The 26,630-nt window shown below is 38.0% G+C and overlaps 1 protein-coding gene across 1 annotated transcript in view; it reads right to left on the minus strand.

Moving 5' to 3' along the window:
- Positions 1 to 355: 355 nt before the first annotated feature.
- Positions 356 to 26,630, minus strand: part of LOC139936948 (guanine nucleotide-binding protein G(q) subunit alpha-like) — a 44,912-nt gene continuing 18,637 nt past the window's right edge. The window contains exons 2-7 of the mRNA XM_071931810.1: positions 22,782 to 22,966; positions 14,131 to 14,285; positions 12,116 to 12,244; positions 11,108 to 11,237; positions 9,433 to 9,586; positions 356 to 7,833 (exon numbers count right to left, since the gene is read on the minus strand). Coding sequence (XP_071787911.1) covers positions 7,643 to 7,833; positions 9,433 to 9,586; positions 11,108 to 11,237; positions 12,116 to 12,244; positions 14,131 to 14,285; positions 22,782 to 22,966 — 944 coding nt within the window. The 3' untranslated portion in view covers positions 356 to 7,642. The remainder of the gene's footprint in view (positions 7,834 to 9,432; positions 9,587 to 11,107; positions 11,238 to 12,115; positions 12,245 to 14,130; positions 14,286 to 22,781; positions 22,967 to 26,630) is intronic.

A 26,630-nucleotide genomic window follows, 5' to 3' on the forward strand; every position in this document is an offset into this window, starting at 1 on the left:
GACATCATAAATTACTAATGAAACACAATCAGATATCAGTTACACAATCCATCCAGCATGAATTTAACTACTGTGCCTGCGTCAAACATTATGCCGCAATGCATCTTGGAATTAAAAGTTAGCCGCAATAAGTGTCGAAGTCCAGCTATTTGAGCCGTGACTAGTCGAGTAGTCAATTTCACCTCAATTTTAACCTACCCCAGCATTTTCAGTTCTTCAATCCTCAAGCTTTGCAATTAAGGACATTTTTCAAGAAACCTTACTTTCATTGCCAGATATATGCAAAGCATTCAATAAAGAAAAACAATGAAAAACAGCTAGCTGATACTCGAATGAAATGACATAACTCAGTAGATTGAAGAAGACCATCAGTTTATTTATTGTGTGCAATTTTATGCAGGTTTCCAATACCGACAAGCAGGCATGCCAACAAGAAATTAAAAATATGGACGTACAATAGTAAATATTCTATCAACAATAAAAAAATTAACATGATTACAATATTATGTACCTTCCTCTCATTCACTAATATCCTGCAATTCTCCTTTTTTTTCTCACAAAAAAAAACACTAAATATTTGTACCACAGAAAGCTAGGTGAGTCAATAGAGATGAGCACAAGAAATTGCACCAATAAAAAATGTTTACATAGCATTAAAATCTGGCATTTAAATCGAGTTCTTTAATCTTAAATTAAATTGAATCAATTTTGTGTTTTAATTTAACGCTCGGAACGTTAACACTATCCTCGTTTTGTATTTTTGTTTTATCTTTCTTTTAGTGATAGGTTTTTGTGCAGGGAAAAAAAAAACATTCTAAAAAAAAAAAACACCAACAATGCTGAATGCTCACCACAGGTACCTTGGAAAATAAAACAGCAGAGGGCAAAAGCTGTCCACTTAAAAATTAAAAACATTTTTCTGAGGATAAAAAATGACCAAAAAAATGAACAATCTAGATTGCCCATTTGGAATCGATGCCTGATGCACATAAAATGTTTTTCTAACAATTACAGAAGATGGGATTAGAGCCTTTAATAACATAGGAAAAAGCGCATTTTTAAAAAATTCCTCTTTTTGACAGAATATAAATACTGGGTTTTTTCTGCTTTATCAAGAGCTTTTTTTAGACATAGCGTTGACTCAACACAGCAATCGTTCCCTCACGAGTGTATAGCTCACTATTTTCCTACATCAATTTACAATCAAACATCCCTAAGGAACATGCCTTAAAGCATGACCTAAGGAAAAACAAAATCTGCATTATTTTACCACCTTGAGCGCCACCCCGTGATGTACAGTACTGAGGTACGTGCCTCGTTTTTTTTTTTTAGTAATTCTTTATTTAAAAAAAAAAAGAAACACGTTTTTTTTTTTTCTCGTTCAGGCGCCATAGTCCCCTGGACAACGTGGTAAAAGTTTTACAAATTAGAAGAAAAAAAACGAAAAACGACTATGAACCTTTTTTTTTTTTTTTTTTCAGTTTTTTTTTTTTTAAATCTTCCGAGGAGAATGAAAAACCAAGGCATGTTAAATGACCAGACGCATTTAAAACAAGTACATAGTTCACATATTTTTGTCTTAAAAAGTTTAGTCCAATCACACACTGTTACAATAGACTACTTACTCACCAGGACCTTACAGTACAAAGAAACTTAGAAGGTACATGTAGACCAATGTAAAGATCCAACAGTGTTATTATTATCATTATTATTATTATTATTATTATTATCATATTTATCTAGAGAAGAAAAAAAAAATACTGGAAAAAAAAATCACAGTTTCTGTTAAATCCCACTTGAAATAATCTTGGCAAGAAAAAAACTCCCCCACAGATACACTAGCACCACTCACATCCTTCCTCACTCTAAAGCATTATCAAGATGTGATGTGTTCGTACCAAGAGTGCATGTGTACAAAGAACTATACACATTAAATGTCTGCCAAAATTGCAATGTTTTTTTTTATTTCCACAAGAACAAAAGAAAAAAAAAGTAAAAAATAATCCCACAATTGCAGTTCATTGCCTTTTATGTACTAAACCTGGAACCAGTAAACTGACATGCAAAACAAAATAATAATAAAAACTAGAATAACAATAATATAAAAAAAAATTAATAAATAAAAAATATCAATAGTTGTGTTTATTAATATCATTGACAACGGCAGGCAGCGTTTATTTATTTTATTATTTTTTTTTTTTTGACAAATCCTACATACAACTTCTTCATTACTTCTAACATTCACGTTTCTTAATTATAAACCCCCAACATGTACTTGTGTCCCCTCTCGCTGCAAAAAAAAAATGGTGGATCACTCAAAATACTGAGTAGGTGACTGCGTTGAAACATGTACATGACATGTACGACAACAAAACTTCACCCATCAATGTTTTTAACCTTGCATCTAGGAATATATACATATACATTGTAAAATTGTACGCTACATTTCCAAGTCCCTGTACTGTACTTGTTAAAAAGTGTTACGCACAGCTGCTCAAATAAGACTTGTGACAACACGAAAAGGATAAAAAGAAAAAAAAGGCTTCAAGAACCACCTCTTTTTTTGTTTGTTTCTTTTCGAGTCCGATTCATCATAATACTCAATGGAGAATGGGTGGTCATAAGAATCACATGAAGCTTCAGAATTAAGGGTTTCAATCAAGCTAGCGTTAACTGGTAAACCATGTTAAAGAGCTTGGAGTAACCCACAATCGTCAACTGAAAACTAGCACACATTCCCAAAAAATTAACATCAAATTGTTTTCAGAAGATTGTTTCAAGAAATGTTTTTTGTTTTGTAACCTATTGTTAATCATTTTGACAACGTAGTTTTGTTACGTAATCAGTGTTGAATTGGTGCTTTGGGTTTTGTCAATTTGATTTTGTATCCACCAGGCACAAGGGGAGGCAGTCGGAAAAATGAAAGTTCAATGTATGAATGTAGAAGGTGCGTAGTATTTATTGCACACCATTTTAAAACACTCCATTTCCAAGGAATCAAAAATTTGTGTGTTTTTTTTTTTACAAAATCATCCAGCCTCTACAAATCCACCCAGTATTATTGGACTCTTTAACGCCGACCATTTACCACCACATAGTGCATGATTGTTTCCCTCGTAGCAAGCATCAGTAATTCAAAGTTTATTGCTAAAAAACTTTTGGCGTCATAAAAAATTCCACCACTACTGTGCCTACACAAGGAAAACAACCATTACCTTTAAACTGCAGCTTTGGCCAGCATGAGTAAAAGCATGGTACATCACTCCAAATAAGTATACGTTTATTTTAAAGTCCAACATTGTTCTGATAATAATGCGCCAAAAATCCAAGGTGAAAATATACAAAGACATTGTTTTTATGCGAAAACTTGGGTCAAAGCTAGCCTTGTGCGTAGTAGGTCTCAACTTAAATAAGCAAGCTTTTGATATGTTACAAGGTACCAGTCTTAAAAATGGCATGAGAGTCAAAAGAAACTAAAACCAGAACCAGTTAGTTGTTACCGGTTCAAACCAGGTATAAACAGGTTTGGAACCGGTATGAACTGGTTTTGAACTCAGTGCCTTCAGATTAGACATTTTTAAAATTTCTTGCAAAGTTCTTTCCGCATGTGAGATTAAGATTTTACAAACAAATACTGGTGCAGATTCAAACCAGTCTTCCCTCTGTTCTGAATAATACCCCACCCCCCAAAACATGAATAAAATGTGAAACATTTGAGTTCTCTCGAAGCAGTCTGAATTGAATCATTCTTGATCTTAATAAAGGTTTGATGGGCTTGCTCCTCGGCACAATTCTTTCTCAAAATATCCCCCAGGATAAATGCATAGTACTGTTACTGAATGAGTTAAAGCTTCAGAAATTTCAGACTTCTAGTTATTTTTTTATATATATATTTTTTTGGTTTTTCTTTTAAGATTTTTTTTTTTTAATAAACTGAAAATTTGTGATGTTTCCCCTTTTCTTGGGTGAATCCATGCCCCCAATCTAGATCTCACGATACTGTATGTGTGTGTGGTATGTGTGGGTAGTTTTACCCATTCAAACCGGGCACCTAACAAAAGAGGACAACAGGGTCCTCGTTTGGTGGAAGGTCCCCAGTTGGAGAGTGTGTACAAAACCAATAAGAGCTGTTGCTAAAAAGTTGAAGTACAAACACAAGAGGGACAATAAGAGATCCCTGATTGCAGGTGTTTTCACACTTGCGTGTGTGAGTGAGTGTGAATTTTTTTAAAGATACTTATTAACTAGAGAAAAATGTGCAACATACCCATCGAGGCATTGATGTACACTAACATCCAAAGATAAATTGATATATAGATAAATAAATAGAAACTAATCTTTATTTATTTATGTATATATGACCTTTATTTTGTTTTAATATTTTTTATAAATAGCAACACATTATTACCAAAAACAAAAAGCCTGATTGGAGATATCAAAGCTGGGTAAAGAGAGGTGCATTCTAAACAAACATCGTTTTTTTTTCTTCTTTATCCTTATAAACTACAATCTTAAGTTACACAACAACTGTACAGTTATACATGCTTGGACCAATTCAAACAGGCCTGTTGAGTAATTCTATAACTATTGAATTTATCCAGTGAGTAGTGTGGGCTGTTCGTTGTTGATAAATACTTTTTTTGTTTGTTTGTTTGTTTGTTTATATTTACTTATATATACTTTTGCAAGGTTTTTAAGATCATCAACAACTGCATACCTGCCATCAAAATAGGCAATTTGTTTGGTTTTTGGTCCCACAGAAAGGTTTTATTTTTTATTTTTTTTTATAAGTTTTTATTTTTCATAAAATGTAATACTCTGCCAGCACGATTAAAACAAATGAATACAATTGTACAGACATCATGTCAGCAAGAAGGGGGCGAGTCTAAAAACAACCACCCGCCCGCCTTCTTGCTGTACAACTAGGAAAAAACGGCACCAAATCTACAAATGTTGTTGTGTTTGTCTCGGACCCCCTCCCCAAATCAAAAACCCCCAAAACAACTCTACACAATTACCATCATTCCAATCATAACAAAGTGTTATCTAAATATTGTACTTGTTATTAATGTCTCTCGATGACCATTACTTTAAGTCTGTCAGCGCATTTCATTTTTGGAAGGGGGGTAACGTGGGCACAGGGAAGAAAGGGGGGCTTCAAAAATGCACCATTTTAGGCAAGGATTATTCATCAATTTTAGTTTTTGTTTTTAAACCATTAAAAAGAAACGAATAAATAGACTAGTAATTACAACATGTTTTTTTTTTTTTTTTTTAAATGATTACGCATTTGTGCATTTCATTTCTCAAAACATACATTCATTCAATAAAAATCGCCCGCCAGATAAAAAGGAGGGGGAGGGGATTGGTTGGTCGGAAAAGATACAGAGCTTGATCTCCAGATAAAGCTGTGCTTGGTTGTTATTTTCTCAAGTGGTATGGACTACTCTGTAAAATCTTGTTCTCCGAACTAACTCGAGTCACCTTTTCCAAAATTCACAGGCAATAAGATCAAGACAATAAGTAAGAGCAACCCTTAAACAGGGCTTTGCTGTCAACGTACCAATCAATCTTTTGCCTAGCTTTTCAATATTAACACTGAGATTGTGAAAAAAAACTGGAGAACAAAAAAATGGATAAAAACAAAACAAACAAAAACAACCATGATGAAGAGTTGATTACAATTTTTTTTTTTAGTGCCTAAAACGTGTTAATCTCACTGTCGATATGCCAACACAAGTACAAATTTTTTATTTTTTTAAGACTGCTTACAAATGAGTCTTCACACAGACCACCAAATTCATGAAATCTAGCACCACTAAAACAGCTACAAGAGACCTTAATTAGACAATACAATACTACCCGGGTACCGCCGGTTTTCTTTTTTTTTCTTCGTACCCCCCCCCCCAATTCCCACTTCCGCTTGACACTAGGTGGTGTACTAGGAAGTGATACAAAACATTCTTTGATTAGGTTGTATTATTTCTTTTTCTTTTACACGAACTTGCGATACTTGATTTTAAATTATTAATTTTTTTTCTTTTGCTTGTAAGACACTCGTGGTGGAACAGTGCCCCCTAATAAATTACAATCAAATAATTGAATTTCTCACCGGTATCAATACAATTATTATTATTTATTTTTTTCATATTTTTTTTTTTTCATTTCCGTTCCGTTTTTTGTTCCCCCTGGTTTTAAAAAATCCGTTTTGAAGTAAGAGGTCCTGTAGAAAGGTTATGGTAATTTCATGAATTTTTGATTTGTTTCCCCTTTCATAAAATTGCATCGGTTTTTAAACTGTCAGTGAAAAAAAAAAGCCACTGACAAACTGAAAAAGTGAGTTTTTAATTTGATTCGTCACCAAACGGTTAACAATTAAAATGGTTGCTATGCAAGTAAAAGGCGTTAGTTACTACTTTTTGTACATTGGTAAGTGACCCTTGACATAAAAACAAAATGTCAACCACATACCATCTCTTGACCTTTGACCAAAGGTCATCCAAAGGTCGTCCGATCACCTCTTGGCTCGTATGGCAGTATCAATGAACAAAAAAGATGAGACCAGTCCCTTCAGCTGATTCATTTGCTAAAAAAAAAAAAAACGAAAAACGCCTTCCTCAGAATAAGATTAACTAGTATCACAGAAGTAAAATATTTTCAGTTTTTTTAAATATATATATATAAAAGAAAATTACTTAAATATTAAACATTTGTTTGGACAAAAAAATAATAATAACCAAAAAAAAACAATTTGAAACATGGTAAATATCTTTCGTACTGACATTTTGAAAAACATAATTTTAGGGAGATGTTACATGGTCTGATGCTGATACAATATCCAAGCAAGTTGTCTGACTCAGTTTTTTTCTTCTTTCCAACATAGAAAACACAGACCTCTCAATAAAAATGAACCGACTACGCATCACACTTTTGAGTCCTATCACTGTGACAGCGATATCAACAACTCAGGTGTGGCGTTCGGCTAGTTTCTTTTTTTTTTTTTTTTCGTTTTAAAAATGTCCAAACAGACACTGTCAAAACTTCAGTGTCCTCTTAGCAGCTGCGTACATGAGTCACGGACCGGTGGGGTCACCAATGAATAAACGGGGTACCGACCACTTGGCGGTGTGTTCTTACTTAAAAAAGACCCCTGACAATCTGCCACAATTTCCGCACGCTTGAACTTCCAGTTGAATTCATCAATTAAGAACCTGTTCTTATTGATTACAGCTTTGTTTAAAAACAACTTACTTGGGAAAGTCCAAAACGTGCCGGCACGTCATTTAACACAAAAAGTCCTAGGCAAGCCCCCTTTTTCTGTTTTTAAACCCCCGGATGACAAAATTCACTCGCTCCCTCACTTTTTTATTTTTAAAATAACAAAACAAACCACGAGTCCACACAAAATTGGTGCCCCATAGTGTTTCACCGTTCATGTACGCATTTAACTGCACATACACATTCATGACAGGCCACTCCTAGACGCGTTATTATGTTGTGAACACATTATGTAACAACGGTCAGTTTATAAAAGTGGCCAGCGTGATTGAAATTACAACAAAAGGCTACGTGGCTAGGACCCCGGCCCCCGGGTGAAGACGCTCACTCGCATTGGCCGACGGACATAAAATCACGCTCTACACTACACCAGGTTGTATTCCTTAAGATTCAACTGCAGGATGGTATCCTTGACTGCGGCAAACACAAAGCGAATATTCTCTGTGTCGGTGGCGCAGGTGAAATGGGAATAGATGATCTTATCGCTGTCGGGGTTCAGCTCCACAAACATCTTGAGAATGAATTCCCTAGCTGCTTGGGCGTCACGTTGTGGACCTGTGTTTTAACAAAGAGAGCAAACGAGACATGTAAACTTCACTTTCATTCTCCAGAAGACGATCAGAGCAGACTGATCGAAACGTCGAGTTAAACCAACGGTTCTTTTCAGAACCACCTCAACTCATTTAGAGATAGCTATTACATGGTGTTACCGCAAACTCTTCTATATCTTATTTCCACCATGCAAAGTTTCAATTCCTACTTAAACTTCACTTTATCAACTGACCAATATTAACCAGACCCCCTCATCATTATGGTGGGAATTGAATTTTATTCTTGAGAGGCACATCAATTTTCCTTTGGTAAGGGGCACTTGATGAGCAAAATTTTTAATCTGTATTGAAACATTGCAAAGGGCACCACAGCAAAAGCACAGGGCACCACGGCAATTGCTTAGGTGAAATGGGTTAGGGTGTTTCTGGCACTAGCAGATAAAGTGCGCACCAGCAACTTGTAAACCATCGCTTAACACCACAAGGGTCAGGGCTGCACGTAACTGGTTTGAGCTACAACCCAAACCAACTGCCACCACGGGCATGTTATTGGGCAAAAACAGGGTTACCCCCTTCACTGTCAGTGAGGATTTAGGCATGGGTATCATCCACTAGGAGCCTGCCTGGTAGAGCAGAACGCAGTATCTTCCTAACTTTTTACAAAGCAAGTGCCTTGCTCAAGGGCACAAGTGTCATGACCTGGTATCGGACCCACACTCGGCTGCTGTCAATACCAGAGCTTAAATTCGGTGAACTAGTCAATTTGGCCACAACACAACAATACATAAATAGGTCTTATAACTTAAAACATACATGTAGCTCTTCTTATGTTGTCGACATGCACCATGGGTGTGATGTCTAATGAGTACCATCAGGCCTTACACAGAGGCCATGGACTTGGTGCCCCCTTCAAAAGTTTCTAATGGAAGTGGCCTTTTTCAAAATGAAAATGGCCTTGCCCTTTTCAAAGATGAAATTCCAGGCAAATACCATTACCATCATGAGTCAAACCCCTACCAAACAAATAAAAGACACTTAATCTCAATCTTAGCTGTTTGTGAAATGGGCTGTAAAGCCCTGGGACCAATTTGACAAAGCCTGTAAGCACACAAATTTGCTTAACATGAAATTTCTTGCTTGATAAAAACAGGATTACCAACCAAATTTCCCACGTCATTTTCAGCACAAAACAAACAACAGCTGATTACCAGTATCAAGCAATATGCAACAAATGGAAATTTGGTTGGTAATTCTGTTTTTATCAAGGAAGAAATTTCATGCTAAGCAAATGTTTGTGCTTACAGGCTATACGTAATTGGGCCCTGTGGTGTATTTTCCACCTCTGAGAAACTTGACAGTCAGGTTGGCTCAGTGGTTTCTGTCCCTGCCTTTCACCTCTGTGGACCCCGGTACGAGCCCGGACCAAAGCCTTGCATGTGGATTGGGTTTCTCAATCCCTACTCGACTGCGTGGAGTTTCCCTGTGGGCGTTTTCCTCCCACGTTTAAAACTGAGATTTCTTCATTGTCTTCTCTACAAAAAGTTGACGAGATGTTTCCATAAGTATGCTTTGTCGACTATAAACATCAGATTCAGAAACTTACCATCAAACTCAGGGAAGTAATCTACAAGATGTGAGTGCATTATCTTTTCTTCCAGGAGATCTTTCTTGTTAAGGAACAGGATAACCGATGAGTTCTGGAACCACGGATACGTGATAATTGTCCTAAACAGTGCTTTGCTTTCCTCCATCCGATTCTACAATAAGGATTAAGAAAAAACAAAACTGCATGTTTATCAACACCGATTTTTAATAGACCACTTCCACAAAGGAATGCACCTCCTAAGAATGCACGTCCACCATTTCCTTTCATTTTGGGAGTCAATTCTGTTGTACACAATTTTGACTCCCAAAATGGCGCGTGTGACTGCGCTGTGCAAATGGTCCTCAGATGTTGAATTTTAAAACAGTCAAGCTTAAGATCTCTTAAATTACTGCAGTATCCGTCGCAAAAAAAAAAGGGATTCAAACTGGCTATTTCTCCTGGGCATGCTGGGTGTTCTAGTGGTAAGACATCTGCTCTAGAACGACAAAGGTCCTGGGTTCGAATCAAATCAGTGTAATATGCGTGGGGATTTTTTTTCACAGAACTCGGGGAAAGTACTGGGTATACAGTGCTTTACAGCCACATCAGTGTATGGGTAAAAACACAGATCAAAACTACGTTTCAAACCACACACACTACTGTATTGTGAGCATAATTATCCAAAGTACCTGGGCCCAATTTCATAGAGCTGCTAAGCACAAAAAAAAATGCTTAGCATGAAATTTCTTCCTTGATACAAACAGGATTACCAACCAAATTTCCAGTTACATATTGCTTGTTACTGGTATTCGGCTTTTGTTTGCTTAAATCCTGAAAATCATGTGGAAATTTGGTTGGTAATCCCGTTTTTATCAAGGCAAAGATTTCATGCTAAGCAATTTTGTTATGCTTAGCAGCTCTATGAAATTGGGCCCAGGCCTTGAATATAACCTTTGAGATGGCCATGTCATTCTCATTTTGCAAAAGGTACAAGTTTCCAATAGAGCTCTACAGGGAAAACCTTTGAAATAGCACACGGCCATGGCCAGGTCTTTGCGAGAAAACAAAAATCAAAAAGAAATTAGTTGCATTTCAACACAGGCTTTGGACTTCGTTCTTGAAGGGGCACAGCAATTTCCCTCTGGTAAGGCGCACACCTCTATGAGGACATGTAAATTTGTACAGAAACCTTACGGAGGGCCCCATAGCAAAAGCACAGGGTACCACGGCAATTGCTGTGGAAGCCATGGCCTATATTGAGGCCTGCTTACAGGTTTGTGTTTCTTTGTAATGATCAAGTCAGAGGCAATGGGTGACTGTAGGTTCGCTCGTCCCCAGCTCCTTGCTTTAACCAAAGGCGCTGGGATGGGCAAACCTATCATGCACGCACATTGGTTTAATAATGCGCAGTCCCATCATGCATCACACTCACACATCACACTCACACTGCGCCATATTTCGATGCACTGCCTGTACTTCCTGAACAAGAATCTGTGCAAGCTGATTAGCCCATCCCAGTGGTTGTGGATAGACTGGCCGCTGGGGCCGAGCTAAGGCTGTAGGTTGTATCCAAAATGTCATCTAAAGCTAGGGCTACGAATCAATGCTTACTGTAGCAGAAAACTCTGTTCTTATCTAAGCATATTTCGTAAATTTGCTGACATCTAGATATGTACATAATAGAATTATTTACCTCACTATCGGACTCAACCAGCACTTGGTCATATTCACTTAAGGCGACTAGGAACATGATGGATGTAACGTTCTCAAAGCAGTGGATCCACTTGCGTCGCTCTGACCTCTGGCCTCCTACGTCGACCATTCTGGAATGGGCAAAGAAATAATAACACACAAACACGGTTAAACAACAAAGTTAAACACCAAGGTACAAATAACTTCTTCTCAAGTGAGCCGAGCTGTTACTCAAAAGCTATCTTTACAAATGTTGTTCTTTGTTATATATTTCTGGTAACGAAACCAAGGATGCCTCATAAGTGAACTTAACCACTGTAACTCGTAAACCTGATAAAACCTATAAGCAAGGGTGTTGCTATATGTGAACCAGAAACACCTGAGTTAACCCCTACTCTTCCATTATATGTGTTTTTTTACGTTCACTACCAATCCTACATGTAGGACACGGGACCTACAGCTTAATGTCCCATCCAAAGGATAGTTAAGGTAAAGTATCTTGCTCGAGGATACAAATGACATGACCCAGGACTCAAACCCACACTCTGCGGATCAGAAACACCCGAGCTTGAGTCCGGGTCTATGGCCCTTTTGAAGACCACATCTTGGCTCTGGCTTATAATGCTTTGCCTTCCTGTTTCAAACTGACTGACAGAGCCTAAACCAGAGCTGCAGCCAAAATATTGAAAATGGCTGAAATGTCGAGGCATTCTACCTCAAAGATCCACCCACCTTTAAACTTGTTGGTCATGTGTCACACACATTTTACCAAATAAAATTACAACAATTTCAACAATTTCTTACAGTCCCAAGAAACATTCAAATGCGAATGCCTTTTCTTCTTAGAGATTGCCAAGAATTGGTCGCCTGCATAAATTAACCTTGAAACTTTCGCTCTGCCAAAAGTTTTTTAAACAAGAAAGATTACAGTTATGATTAATGAGCGTTCAGTAACCATGAAATACCTTACATAACATCATTCGTACACAGTCCTTCCAAATATACCCACCTGAAAATAATGGAGTCTAAATCAAATGGGTACTCGATGATGCCTGTTGTAGGCACTCGTACTCTCAATACATCTTGTTCTGTGGGAACGTAGTTTGCATTAGCAATTCGCCTTAAATCGGAAAGGTAGCTGTAGAAAGAGGAATAAAAAGAGGAAAAGAAACATGATTATTTCTTCAAACAGGCAAAATGTTCAAAAAACACAGGTAAGGCTTGGGGTCAAATTCACAGATCCTGACAGCTGCTTACAAAGCGGCCATTAGCAAACTTTCATTTCATAAATACATGAACTGTTTAACCAAAACAAGGTAAGAGAGCACTAGCTTGCTGGCAGGACTTTCTTGCAAGCAGATGAGTTAGACCTGGCTCATACTTCCTACAAATGCGGATGAAAAATTTTGACGCCACATGGCTGTTTTCGTTGCAAAATTTTGTGACATCTAAACTTGTATCGCATTTGCATTCGCATTCGCACTCACAGGAAGTATGAACCGGGCTTTGAGCAGCAATGCAAATCCATTGTGAAATTAAGCACATCAATTCGCCAACCTCGGCCCAATTCCATAAAGCTGTTAAAGGATTTTATCTTCCAACAGTGTAAGTTTAGTGTAAATCTGTAGCCATTGTGTTTTTTGTCCTACAAAAAGTAAATAGACCCTTTAAGCAGAAAATACTGCTTAGCAAATTTCTTAACTTGCAAAGCAAAAAATGAGGGGAGCATTAGTTGCAACAATGTTAAGCTCATGATGGAGTTTTGGCTGGTACCCGGTTTTTGTTAAGCAAGATATTCTGTGCTTTTAGGATTTATGAAATTGGGCCGAGCCAATAGTCTGAAATTAGATAATTCTCAGAATTCTTTCATTTCTGCTATTTAATGCAATTTCCCTTATTGTTTTGATTTGGATAAAACCTGAAGTGAGTTTTCATTGGAAACAGTATTCTTCAAAGGTATCCAGGAAACAATAAAAAAAAATCATCACCTGTTTTGTGTGAAATTATTACAAATTTGCAGCATTCTGGTTGACAGCAATAGTCAAATGGAAATAATTGATCACTCAGTACAGGATGGGAGAGGGTAAGGGACAAAAAAAAGGACCATTGTTATTAATATTTTTCCCCTTCTTTTTGTTGGTGCTGCTGATGGGCTTAGGAACGTATTCCTTAACCACTGCACTGCCACCGTGTGCCCTGCCCGTTACCAGCTTGTCTCTTGACGTCATTCCATTGACGCAGGGGAAACACTAGGCCTTTTTTAGAGGCAGTTGGCAAGGGATGACTAAAATACAGCAACAAGGGGTGACCTTGGCGCATGCAATCCTGACAGTCCAGTCACAGCTACTCTTGATTGGTTCAAATGACTGATTTTTAGAGGGTCCTCGATTGATAGACTATCCTCAACGCCCACCCCCCCCCCCTCAAACCGACACAGTTTCTGACAGCAAAAGTTCAATCCAAAACTATCAATACATGTACGTATTTTGGCGCCAAACACTAATATTTTGGATGATGCTCTATAATCATAGCTGCTAAAAACATCAAAACCAACGACAGAGAGTTTGATGCTATGGCTATGAGCAACAACAAGGCCCTTATTCATGGCTTTGCCTATTGTCAAATTTCTGCAATGGCTGTGTAGTTAAGAATGCCTAGCACTACCACGTATGCAAACAAAATTCCCTGCATGAAATACGCTTGATGTTAGCGCAAAATTCCATGCTTCTGTAAGCGCTGATTCTTTGCTCACGGCAATGCACGGTAAGCAAAGCTATGAAACTGGGCCCTGTTGGTTTTATAACCGAAGCTGTGATTGGTCAAATGCACCAAACGCCTTTCTTAATATTTATGCATGAGGTACGTCACAATGCTAATCCAAAATGAGGCGATTGGCACAACCACTGCAAGTGGTTGCGGACTTGCGCCCATAGCCTCGTTTTGGGTAAGAAGTATGATGTCATGCATAAATATGAAGAGAGGCGTATAGAGGCGCTGGGCTAAAGGGAGCCAACGATTACTTACTATTTTGCTGAATCTGTAAGCTGGTATTCCCTTCTTCTGTCGTAACACTCCTGTATACCTGAATCACTCCATAAACTTTCTATGTACGTTATGTTCGGTTCTAAAAACTGTGTTACTGTCTCGTGGTCTATTAATCTAACATCATGTGACCTTTTCTGTGGAGATAGAAGAAAAAGAAAAGGAAAAGTTGTCAGAAAGAGTCTCAGTGATGGACCATGGATAATTACAGAAAGTACCTACTTGCAACAATCTCAGTTATCAAAAAACGTTGCTTCACAAAAGTAGCAACTCTCTTTGTTGGGGGGGGTGGCAAGTGGGGGGGGGAAGACATAATTTAGTGTATCAAATCATTCATTGTGGATTTTTTTTTATCTCATTTTGGGTGGGGGAGCAGCAAAGTTCCTGGGGGCAGACACTTCAAAAGACAACCGGCTGGTCTTTAAAATAAAAAATACATTTTTGCATGAGATATTTAAAATGTAGCCCATCCATGGGGGGAGAAAAAAGAAATTTTTTTTAAATTTTTTTATTAAAATTTTTTTTTTTTTTAAAGGAAGCGGGTGGGGACGCTAAACATGTTTTTTTTTCTTTTTTTTTCTTTTGGCCTTAATAAACATATATCTTAGTTTGCTGACTTCGCTTCCAACATACCAAATTATAAACAAAAGGTACAGGGGAAAACACCAACACATTCCCCTTCTATTATTACTACATGTACACAAGACTGATCCATCCATCTACAAATGTACATGAAGCAGCAAGGTTCACCAACAAAGCCAGTTTCAATTACAACTACCCACCCCCTCAAGAAAAGGGTAGTCAGCATGACAACAAAAGATTCCTCAGTCATGGAGACCCTCACACAAAACCCCCACATTGACCTATGCATTATTGGTAAGGGGGGGAGGGATTGCTCCGCCACAACAGACGCCTTTGTGCAAAGGGTCTTGTTAACAAGTCTCACCTAATATTCAATTGGGCCTAAATGCCATGTTATTGTGGTCTCCAGTACTTTGTGTTCATCTGGTTGAAAAGCCAGAAAACACCCTCCTGATCTGAGTAGAACGGATCAAAGACCACCGTCACTCTTAGCTTCTGCTGCTGCCCACGGTGTTTTGCAAATTATGCAGGTACTGAGTACTGCTGCTACCAAACATTAAGACCACAATTTTAAAATCATGTTAAGCGTCTTGCCTTTTTGAAAAAGAAGGAAAGATGGACTGTTTTTTTTACAATTGGCCGCCGACCCATTTTTAAAGACAATCAGCTTGGCTATTTTTCAAAATTAATTTTTTATGTCTCAGATCCTTTTTTTTATTATTAAAAAAAAGAGAGAACAAAAAAAGGGAGGCGGCCTCTAAAAAGGAAGCAGGCGGGGACGCTAAACTTGTCCTTCTCTTTGGCCTTGTTGGAAAGCTTTCCTTTGTGTATTCTACACTAACTGGAGGATTTTTTTCTTCTTAAACTGCCTTGTAGTTTGATTTTTTTGTGTTTTTTTGTCTTTTTAAATTGTTTTCTTCAGAAAGCTTCTGTATTGTAATGTTGTATTTTGGAAATTGTACCTTAAAGCATTTTGCAAAAATAAAATAGAGCGGGACTTGAACCTCAGACCCATCGTAATATTTTTTAGGGGGTTAAAGCCATTATACATTAAAGAGATTTACATTCTGGCTCTCCACCAACTGAGCCCTATTGTTGCCAGTCACCCTATTTTGTTTTGTTCAGGGGTGGCAGTCAGAAGCCATCTATCTAACCTGTAACTACCATAGCCAGGGATCACACTGAAGTTCACGATACAACCTACATACACTATAAGTTGTCATACAAGCGCGAGTGGAATACGGAAAAATATAGCACTTCTGCGTCCCATATCCAACTCGGCCGAAGGTGGGGTCATCGTTTGGTTTTTATCAACTGAATGTTGATTTATAGGCACATTTATCAGGTTTAAAATAAATATATTTTTTTAATTAGTTCATCAGAACACTGGAAGATTGGTTTATTTTTCAGGAACTTTCTTCAGAATCAGGGAGAGCTGGCAGCAATAAGGATGCTCACAAATATTAACAATTGATCAGACAGTCACTTTAAAATTGGACTGGGTGAAGGACTAAGTGCTTGGTATGTACAATTAAAAGGTAATTTTGAGGCTTTCTGTATACCTCAGGTCTGTATGCTTCGTTTATTAAAACGACAAGGGCACCAAGGCATGTTCTCCTTGGTGAAGGGCACCCTAAGAGGAAATTGTAAATTTCTACCGGAGTATTTCAACTTAAGGGCACGCAGGCATCGACCAAGGGGCACAGAGGCAATCAACTTCATTGCCTCAAGAAAGTATCATTACAAAGGTTTAACTGATCTGTCTGAAGCTCTTAACCTATAGTACTAAATATCTACATTGAACATGTACCTGTTACCGGCAAAACACATCAAGCCATTACCCATCCAATCATTTTTTACCACCCCCTACCCAAACAACTGTCTAGAAGAAATGACTATTGTTTACACCAGGGAGATTCAAGTCTGTTTTTACCCTTTGCTTAATAGGCCAGATGTACTTTGTTCCTGTGCGGGCAAATGCCCTTTCTTTCTTAATAAAAGAGGGCACCTCTGTATTCAAAGAAATTTAACCTTCTTCTTGAACATTTCAAGAGGGCAGGCACCAAGGGCAATTTCCTCTAATGCAGGCCTGGAATTACACAGAGGCCACGGTCTCCCTTGCCCCTGGTCTTAAGGACTGGTCCCACTGCAGCGATAACGAAAACGATGACGCAAAGAGAACGCATTCTATTGGTTGAATTGCTCCACACAGAATACGCCCACGCCCATTCAACCAATCGAGGGCATGCATTTTTATAGTTCTCGCTTTCGTTCTCGTTATCTGGGCCTGTGTGACCGGGCCTTTAACCTTGGTGCTCCTAAAAAAATTCCCAATAGCCTATAAGATTTTCCAATGAAAGTGCCCTTTGCAAAACGAAAATGGTCTTGCCCTCTCAAAGCTGTTATTCCAGGCCCGTACCAGGCCAGCCTTCACCCAATGAGGAATCAGACTGAATTTTTCAGAAGGCGGACTCCTTGAAATCATCATAATGGTTATGACCCCGTCTTTCATTTCTGTTGCCCCTGGTTTAAACCCTCCCTCGGACCCAAGCCCTTGGTCCCTACATTAACCTGGTGGCATGGGTTTTCTCCAAAGTTTTTTCTAACGAATGTTCTTTATTGAAAGTTTGTGTATGAAACCTGATGTTAAAAAACCAGCTAATAACTGTTAAAGGGGCTATGTCATTATGAATGCTGGCCTGTGGCTGTACAGAGAATTATGAACTGTCACCCAGTTTACTTCCTGCCCCCACACGCTCTCAATAGATTGATAGGGGGGGGTCAGCACTTGCATGCAGTAACTGGGTGGGAGTTCATCGTTACATGTATAGCCGTAGACCTACTTTGATCATGGCAAACACAGCCCTTTAAGTGTTTTGTTTTTATTTTGTTTGCATACTAAAGGCCAATTTTAAACTGCATGTCAAGACATTCTTGATAAACACATCAATAAATTTACAAAAATGGCAGCTTTACAACAACACAAAACATTTCCAGGTTAATCAGTTCTAAATAAACAGACTTCAGGATTGTCTTAAAATTTGTTTTGAACACAAAATTAAAAATCATCATTTATCTATTTGTTTTCCCCCTTCACCAAGCAGAATAGGCAATTCAGCAAAATCAACTGTTCCAACTAAAATCGTTTTAGAAAAGAGGCAATTCAAACTGATTTTCAAGCCCAAAAAGAAGCCTTTAATGTTGTACTTCCAGTACTCTAAATGCACGTAGTATTCCTAATTATTCCGAACATTGCACAAAGTTGGGGCTTTGATCTCTTCTGCACAGGTACTACCACACTTTTCTTTCTTTGAAATTCTACCCAGATTCATCCATTTCAAGATGTCATTCATCCATCAAAGTCTTGCAAACCCAAAAACAACATTCCAGCAGAAAGAAATAATTTTTCATAAAACAACAGGGCCGAGCTGCAAATATTATGCAAACACCAAATGGAAACAATGCATCTAGCTGCAGCACACGTTCCCCCAGATATATAAAATTAAATTGTCAATTTCCAGTGCTGCTGAAACAGCAGCAGGGAGAGTGGAGCCAGTCTCGGCACACACACACAAGCTGTCTCAGCACTACACCAACATGTCCTGAAAACCGCTCGGGCCCTACCCCTCCTCCCCTCAATTGAATTATAATACCGCGAGGAAGTGGAAGCATAATCAAGCCCGTTGAGTCAGCTTAGATGGGGAATGATCCTCCATCCGGAAATTACATCGCCAGGTTTGGTATATAGAGAGTGCAGACTCTATAACATGTCCGCTGTGCACTTGTACATGAGCAAGAGTACCTGTGGCTATCAGTCAGCTCTGTGCGTGTCTACGTCTACCCTCGGCCATAAGGTGGTATGGGGGACAACAAAAGCCAAACCACAAGGGAGGTAACCCATGGCAACCAGTGACAACTACATGGTTTCGACAAACCCTGGACAATGGATACACAATTAGGATGTGACATGGACCCAGTGAGGGGTAAAAGTGCAATGACCTTGGGGGGGGGGGGGGGGTGTCATCCCTTGGAACACCCTTGGAACATCTGTCATTATTAAAGGCAGTGGACAGTATTGGTAATTGTCAAAGACTAGCCATCACAGTTGGTGTATCTCAACATAAACATAAAATAACAAACCTGTGAAAATTTGAGCTCAATCGGTCATCGAACTTGCGAGATAATAATGAAAGAAAAAACACCCTTGTCACCTGAAGTTGTGTGCGTTTAGATGGTTGATTTCGAGACCTTAAGTTCTAAATCTGAGGTCTCAAAATCAAATCCGTGGAAAATTACTTCTTTCTCGAAAACTATGGCACTTCAGAGGGAGCCGTTTCTCACAATGTTGTATACCATCAACCTCTCCCCATTACTCGTCATCAAAAAAGGTTTTATCCTAATAATTATTTTGAGTAATTACCAATAGTGTCCACTGCCTTTAAGCTTTTATTTTTGAATCATGGGGGGGGGGGGGGGGGGGGGGGTGAGCTTTTCTTTCTCAATGTGTTTAACTCATGAACAATTCATACTCAATGTAATCAGTTAATTTATACAATGTCACATTGCGTGCACAGCCTTAGTATCAAAAAAATTGCTTAAATTTAATCACATGGAATTTGCATGGTCTGACACTACAGGAAATTGTGGAGCATTAATTTTTGCATAGCAGCTCTATGAAATTGGGCCTCGTTTGTTGCACTACCAATATTCTTTGCATTCGCTTTAGTTTGATGTAGGAACATAATGTGCTTGTAATGTACCAATCCCCCGGAATTTTTGTTCCTAACAAAATTGTCTTTGATCATGTTGAAGGCGTAAACTATGTTAATTGTTAACATCGTTTTGAATTGAGACATTTTAAGTCAGTTTTTAGAGTCTGGTATTCCCTCATTAACCTAGTTTGAGTAAGTCCCTCATAACAGATCTGGACAAAAGGACGGAAATTAATAGAGCTGCTTTTAAGCACAATAAGTAACTATAAACAGAATGAGGTTACCAGTCGAAATAACATTAAAAATGTCAGATTTGTGCCTGGTATCCTGCTCATTTATGCTTAATAGCAGAAATTCGTTCAGCATTATTTGCTGCTTAAGCAGCTCAATGAAGTTGGGCCCAGGTGTGTGGAGCGCACTTTGCTTGCATTAATTGTCTGACTTCACACTGATACCCTATCAATCTATCAATCAATCAATCAATCAACCAATAAATCAATCAATCATTCAATCAATCTTGATTACAATCATAAACCACAATAGTGAGTGTGGACTCAATCAGCCAATCACAACTCCTGTAGAAGCAGGTGCTCTCCAGAGGGCACATTTAATTTAGTGCACATCTCCAATGTACAGCATTTTTAGGTGAACCCTTTTACATCCACATTGTAATGGAGAGGGCGCATTTAATTTAGTGCACATCTTCAATGTACAGCATTTTTAGGTGAACCCTATTACATTGAATTATCCCGCTTGCAATTTTGACCATTCAACACTACATGTACATGTATTCAACATCCAGACTTCAAAGAAATGACAATTGTTTTTTAAAATAATCATGTATGGTGATACTTTGTCATTGTGAAGCTAGTTCCGACATCATTCATAACTGTGGTTCATGTACATGTATACACTGTAGACCGTATAGTTTAATAGTAGCTAAAATGTCTAGGGTATACTAAACGATTTTAAAACTAGACTTACTAGAATGATTAAAACTAGACTTACTCTTCTTACGTAAAATAAATTCTAACAGAGGATGGATATACATCTGGGCCCAATTTCATGGCTCTGCTTACCGCCGAATTCTGCGCTTACGATCACGATTCCCCGCTTACGTGCAAGCGCCGAATTTCTGCGCTAGCCTTGTAAGCATAGAATGCCTAGTAACGTGGAGTACGCACGCGCAGAAGCCAAAATTCGCCGCTAACCCGTGAAATACGCTTGCCATAAGCACAGAATTTCCTGCGTACGTAAGCGCCGGTTCTGTGCTTACAATAAGCAGAGCCATGAAATTGGGCCCTGATATGTGCAGGCCTGTATGCTTCGTTTTTGAAAGGGCAAGGTCAACGAGGTATTTTTCTCCTTGGTAAAGAGCACCCTATGAGGAAATTGTCAATTTCTACTGGAGAATTTCAAGGGCACCAAGGCAATGACCAGGGGGCATGGAGGCAATCGCCTTCGCTGCCTCCAGGAATAACCAGGTCTGCAAGTGCTCTGTTAAGTGTGTAGTGTATACTGAACGATTAACTTGGTTTACTCACTGGTAGAATAAATTCGGGACGGTTTTATGTGTCTGATAGCCAGTATTACTAACTCCATTTCTCTTGAGAATACTCAAAATGTAGAGACACAGTGAAGCATTCCATACAACACTTTGACCCTGTGAGTCCCCCTTGATATTTGATTGGTGAGGTTGTGAGGTTATATTGTGGGGGTTTCCCATACTGTAGTTTTTTTTTTTGTTTTTTTTTTTTTGGGGGGGGGGTTTGGGGGGGGGGCATTTAAGCCATTGTACACTTTCGGAACAGAAACAAAACAAAAAGTTCACAGATTTACAAATAACCTACAGGGTTTACAGAAGGTAATGGTGTAAGACTTCTCTTGAAATATTATTAATATTCTTATGAAATGCTTTACTTTAAAAAAAAACATCAAAACAATTATCAATTCTCGATATCGAGAATTACAGATTTATTTTAAACACATGTCATGACACGGCAAAACGTGCGGAAACAAGGGTGGGTTTTCCCGTTATTTTCTCCCGACTCTGACGACCGATTGAGCCTAAATTTCCACATGTTTGTTATTTGTTATGACTGATTGAGCCTAAATTTTCACAGGTTTGTTATTTCATATATAAGTTGTGATACACAAAGTGTGGGCCTTTGGACAATACAGTTTACCGAAAGTGTCCAATGTCTTTAAGTCAATCAAAATTTTGAGTTGTCCGCAACTTTTTTCACTAGCCCGCATGGCTGCACATAATTATTTAAGGGTGTCCTGTCCGCAAAGTTTTTCTGGTTAGCTAAGTTTATTGTAAGCTTAACAGATATAGGTCCCACCCAGTTGGGCTCAACAATTCTTACGAAGCCCCAGTAAAATCAAAGCATTTTGTAAACTTTGTAAAGACAAAAACATGACAGCATGTAAACCTATTTTGTGGTCACTAAAGTGATATTGGCCAACCTGCTACAGTGTACATTACACATTACAAACAATTCTAAATCCTACAATACATACATCAACCCAAAGCCGGAACAAAACACTTCAGACAAAGGAGGTCTTGAAATGTAAAGGTAGAACACATGATCAGGAACTACATTGTATACAATTCTGCTCCCGAGTGCTTACTCATAAGGAAGTGTACATGTAATTGTTCGGAAGGGAGCCCTAAGAATTCGAAAGCTAACTTCCATCCATCAAGATCTGTATGATCCTCCCGCAAAACTAGAATCCTCACTTCTGGTTGAACAACAGCTATAATCCATTTAGGAAATCCTGTCCTACGTTATACATGTATGTACTGAATGCAAAACGCACGTACACACAGTTTTAAAAACAAGAACCTCTCTCTCAATATATATATTATTATTATTTTTATTATTATTATTATTGGTTTATTGTAAAAACCCTCTGTTTGCCGCAGTCCAGAGACTGAATTAAAATACAGATTTACATTTTTATATAAAAATTTAAAAAAAATTAAAAAGCACAGGAGAATAGCAGTTTCTGAGAAAGCTTGGTAACTTTAAGTCCAAGTTTTTGAGATTTAAATTTGTATTGGAACTTTGCAAAGGTTACCCTAACAAAAACTCAGGGCACCACGGCAACCGCTTAGACCTTTATCATGGTGCAGCCACCTTGAATTTCTCCCATTGATATCAATAATACCAAACAGAGGCTGGAAGAACAAAATAGTCGGGTTCCTATTTGCAAAATGATTATGAGCATTCATTATCGTTATTCGATACGAGGTACATGACCAAGATGGAGGCAGCATGATAAAGGTCCGTTGGTGCTGTGGGTTACATTGAGGATTCTAACCCCAGACCTTACCTCATTTGTTGGGTCACCATAGGGAATCTTCAATGTGTCCATGGCCCGGATCATTGCATTTGCCGCCATGAAGATATTCTGATACACCAACTTGGTGAAGGTTTTCCTATCTTCTTCTGAGTACCCGGACCCGTGAATAATCCTCATCTGTTTGATAAATGTACTCTTACCACTCTCTCCAGTTCCTGTTTTAAAAAGGAAGAAAGTAGAAGTTTTAACAAATATTGTAAAAAGCAAACATTTTTACAAATGTAAAGAAGTACAAGTAGGATTTGAAACTTTGTATGGTGTGAGTATAATTATGTGTAAATCTTTTAGATTTGCAAGTCGTCGACCACCGGTTCTTTTCAAAACCAACACTACCCAAAGAAATTTACACATGGTGCTACCGCAAACCTCACCTAATTAAAGAAGTACAGTTTGTTCAAATAAAGAAGTAAATAAAAGAATGTACTCTCACAGTTTGTCACACAGGCACACACCTTCAGAAAGCAAGAAACACTCATACATGTTTGCCTCTTCTTAACTTTTTCCTTCAACTGGGTTGAACTTAAACACTTGGCAATTTCACTAAGACCAATCCTTTTAAGGTCACTTACAAAATGTTCCGTACCAACTCTATCCAAAGCGCACAATAATGCTAGCATACGGGAAGTAACTCATGCCACATTTGAGCTTCAAAAAGGTGTTTAAACATGAATGGTCAACGATGCCTCTGATGCATATCAAAATACAAAACACGCTTGGCACATAAGGAACTGGCCACTGTGCCTATCAAATATCATCTCAGATTGTCTATGGCCCTATAGTGTATGCCTGGACTCCGCCAGTAGATTTGAAACTTTCAGTATGGGACTTCAAACCAGAGGACAGTGCCCGAGCCAGAGCCCAAACCTAAGCCATGGTTTTTAAAATAGCCACTGTTTAATGTAATTTGAAATGAGGACAGACCAAATTTCTATTTAAAATCAACTGTATCATGTTTCCTGTGATCAGTTGTATGCCCCCTTTATAAAGTTCACGACCCCTTCCATAATGCAATAGCTGCTAAGCAAAAACTTACTTCTAAGCATATTAACATAACTGTGCTCTATGACGACACCGGGGTCAGACAACACCACATTTAACTGTTCACATTCTTGACATTATAAAGAGTTGTTAAACGTGAAATGCAAAACCAACAGACCAATGGCTTGTGGAATAGAGTATAGCTTCTCCAACGAGAAGCAATTTGCAATCCAAGAGTTCAACTTTTTGCAGCCCTCTCAGAAAATCTGTGTGCTTTGAAACTCATTGGAATACATTTACCCCCGGGGGTCAAGCATCCTCTGACATACATTCATTCATTCATTCATTTTTATTAAAAAACCAACTGGCAGCACGAAGCTGAATAATGTGGCATTACAAGATATGGGTACAAGTAAAATCTTATGCTTACAACTCTCTTATTCTTTGCACCTGTATGGCCCTAACGAGTTACTGTTTTAGCCTCATACAAATGAGCATTTTTAATTCCTTGAGGATACATGCAGCTACTTGATATTTGTCCTACTTTTATGCAGAACTCTGTGAATTTAAGCCTGCTGTGATCCAACTTGATGTTAAGGGTAAATTGACATTTTCAGTTGTCAAATTACTGCACACATGAAAGCGTGGGTTTTTCCCCGAAAAATCAAGCTGGGGTTTGATGTTTCTTGTATCAGACTGGCAATTTCTCCAATCTTGAAGACAACAGAGCAGTAGGTAATTTCAAGGAATACATGTAGCTTTGTTTTTTCATTAACGGATGATTGCAGGCACCAATTTAGGCAAAAGCCTCTTTAATTTGGGGGTAGATTATAACAGTGAACATAATGTAGTCTGTATAAATGTAGGTTTTAAAAAATACCCCCCCCCCAAAAAAAAAAAAAAAAAATCTTTAAAAACATTTTGACTGAACTTATTTTGTGCACACTGAATGCTAATATTGAGTAGCAAATGATGATTTTTGAGAAGCAAAAACTGGATACATTTTGCATAGCATTTTGCTCTGCTATACAAGGGAAATCGTTCACTGGGATCCATGGTTCAACTGACGCATTGAACACATCACACAAGAAGCAGAGAAAACCAGCCCTGCACTCATGTATGTACAATAATATACGGCATGATATTCAATGCTTTTCATAATTACCAAACTCAACGTATGAAAGCCCATGGATAATAATGCATGACACATACACGTACTGTACATGTAGCTGAGACAAGGAACACATAATGTAATGTGTAACACGCAATACAATGTACGTGTACAATACATGTAGCAGGTACATGTAGTGTATACCTGTACAAGTATAATGCAAATCAAAACAGAGATACCAACATTTGCATCTTGCATTCAGTGAGATTCTGTACAACCTTCAAGGAGATATTTTCAGAAATACATTCAACAAACATGCAATACTGAAAAAATATCCATAATCAGGGATATTTTCAAAAAAATTACATCAGAACATTCAGTGAGATTCTGTGTTAACATCGAGATATTTTCAGAATTACATTCAACATAATACTGAAAACATTTCCATATAAATCAAGGATATTTTCAAAAAATGTCCCATCCGAACATGAAAAGATTGGCAGTTTATTTTCAGGAAACTTTGTGGAGATTCACTAATCAGGGAGAGTTAGCGGATCTTTCATAAATCAATGGGTGTACGTTGTATGCTGCATCCTCATTTAGAATTATCGCAAAAATTTATGGGACCAATTTTAAAGAGATGGTTCATTTCATACAATAAATAATAATAATAAATTATGTTTATAAAGCGCCTCACATCCATCACTGGATATTAAGGTGTGGTACAAATTAAAAAACAGCATTAAACTTACGGATCAAATCACCAAAGAACATTAAAAGATGACATACAATATTCATAAAAAACTGTAATTTATGATTCATACAAAATTATGCTTAGCCGAAACAGTACAACGCACATTGGTTTTGAGTTGTGTTCCCTGATTACATTGGCCAAGAAGTAATATTTTCTGCATGCTCAATACAATTACTGTCCACATGACACTGTACAATGTACATGTAAATTGTGTACGTAAAACCCGTGACCTTTGTAATTTACAAAGAGGAAATCAGCAGATCTAGGCCCAATTTTATAGAGCCTCTAAGCACAAAAATTTGCTTAGCATAGGAAGTTTTATGTCTCATGGAATCAGTACAGACTTGGTAATCGTACAAACAAAATTAAAATAAAAAAATGACAAATAATCAGTTGAAATCTGAAAGCTTATTGATATGAAGAGCCCACCTGCACTAATCCTACATCTGAAAAGCTGTCAGAATTGAGGAAATAGTTGTTGAAGGACCCCTTCTCCCTCCCTATGACTTATTTATGTTTTAACGCTCCACGTATATTCAAAATAGGCACATATGAACATGCAGAATGTCCCTTTTTGTTGTTTCCACTAAAACCAGGGTTCAACTTAATATTTGCTGACAATTTCACAGGTTGATGGAACCATGTTATTATTTAAAAACTAGAAGGTGGAGATAAAGCCACTCTTCCAATTAAAAAGTCTAAATTGTATTATAAAAAAAATTATTAAAGTTATTCATAAGAGTTGAACAACCGTTCCTGCCATTAATTTTGAATAACTACAGAGATAATGTAGCTCTAACTACTGGCAGACACAGAAACAAAACGCCTCTCCACACGCTGATTACCATTGTAACAACAGGCAGGCATGGTTTACTCTGACCTGCATTCGCTGCTGCACACAGCCATCGATATGAGTGCATTATTTTAACAAAGGACTCCCCATCATTTGGTGGTGGGGGGGGGGGAGGACACAGAA

Source organism: Asterias amurensis, chromosome 5, assembly GCF_032118995.1.
Source record: "Asterias amurensis chromosome 5, ASM3211899v1".
NCBI classification, from domain to species: Eukaryota; Metazoa; Echinodermata; class Asteroidea; order Forcipulatida; family Asteriidae; genus Asterias; species Asterias amurensis.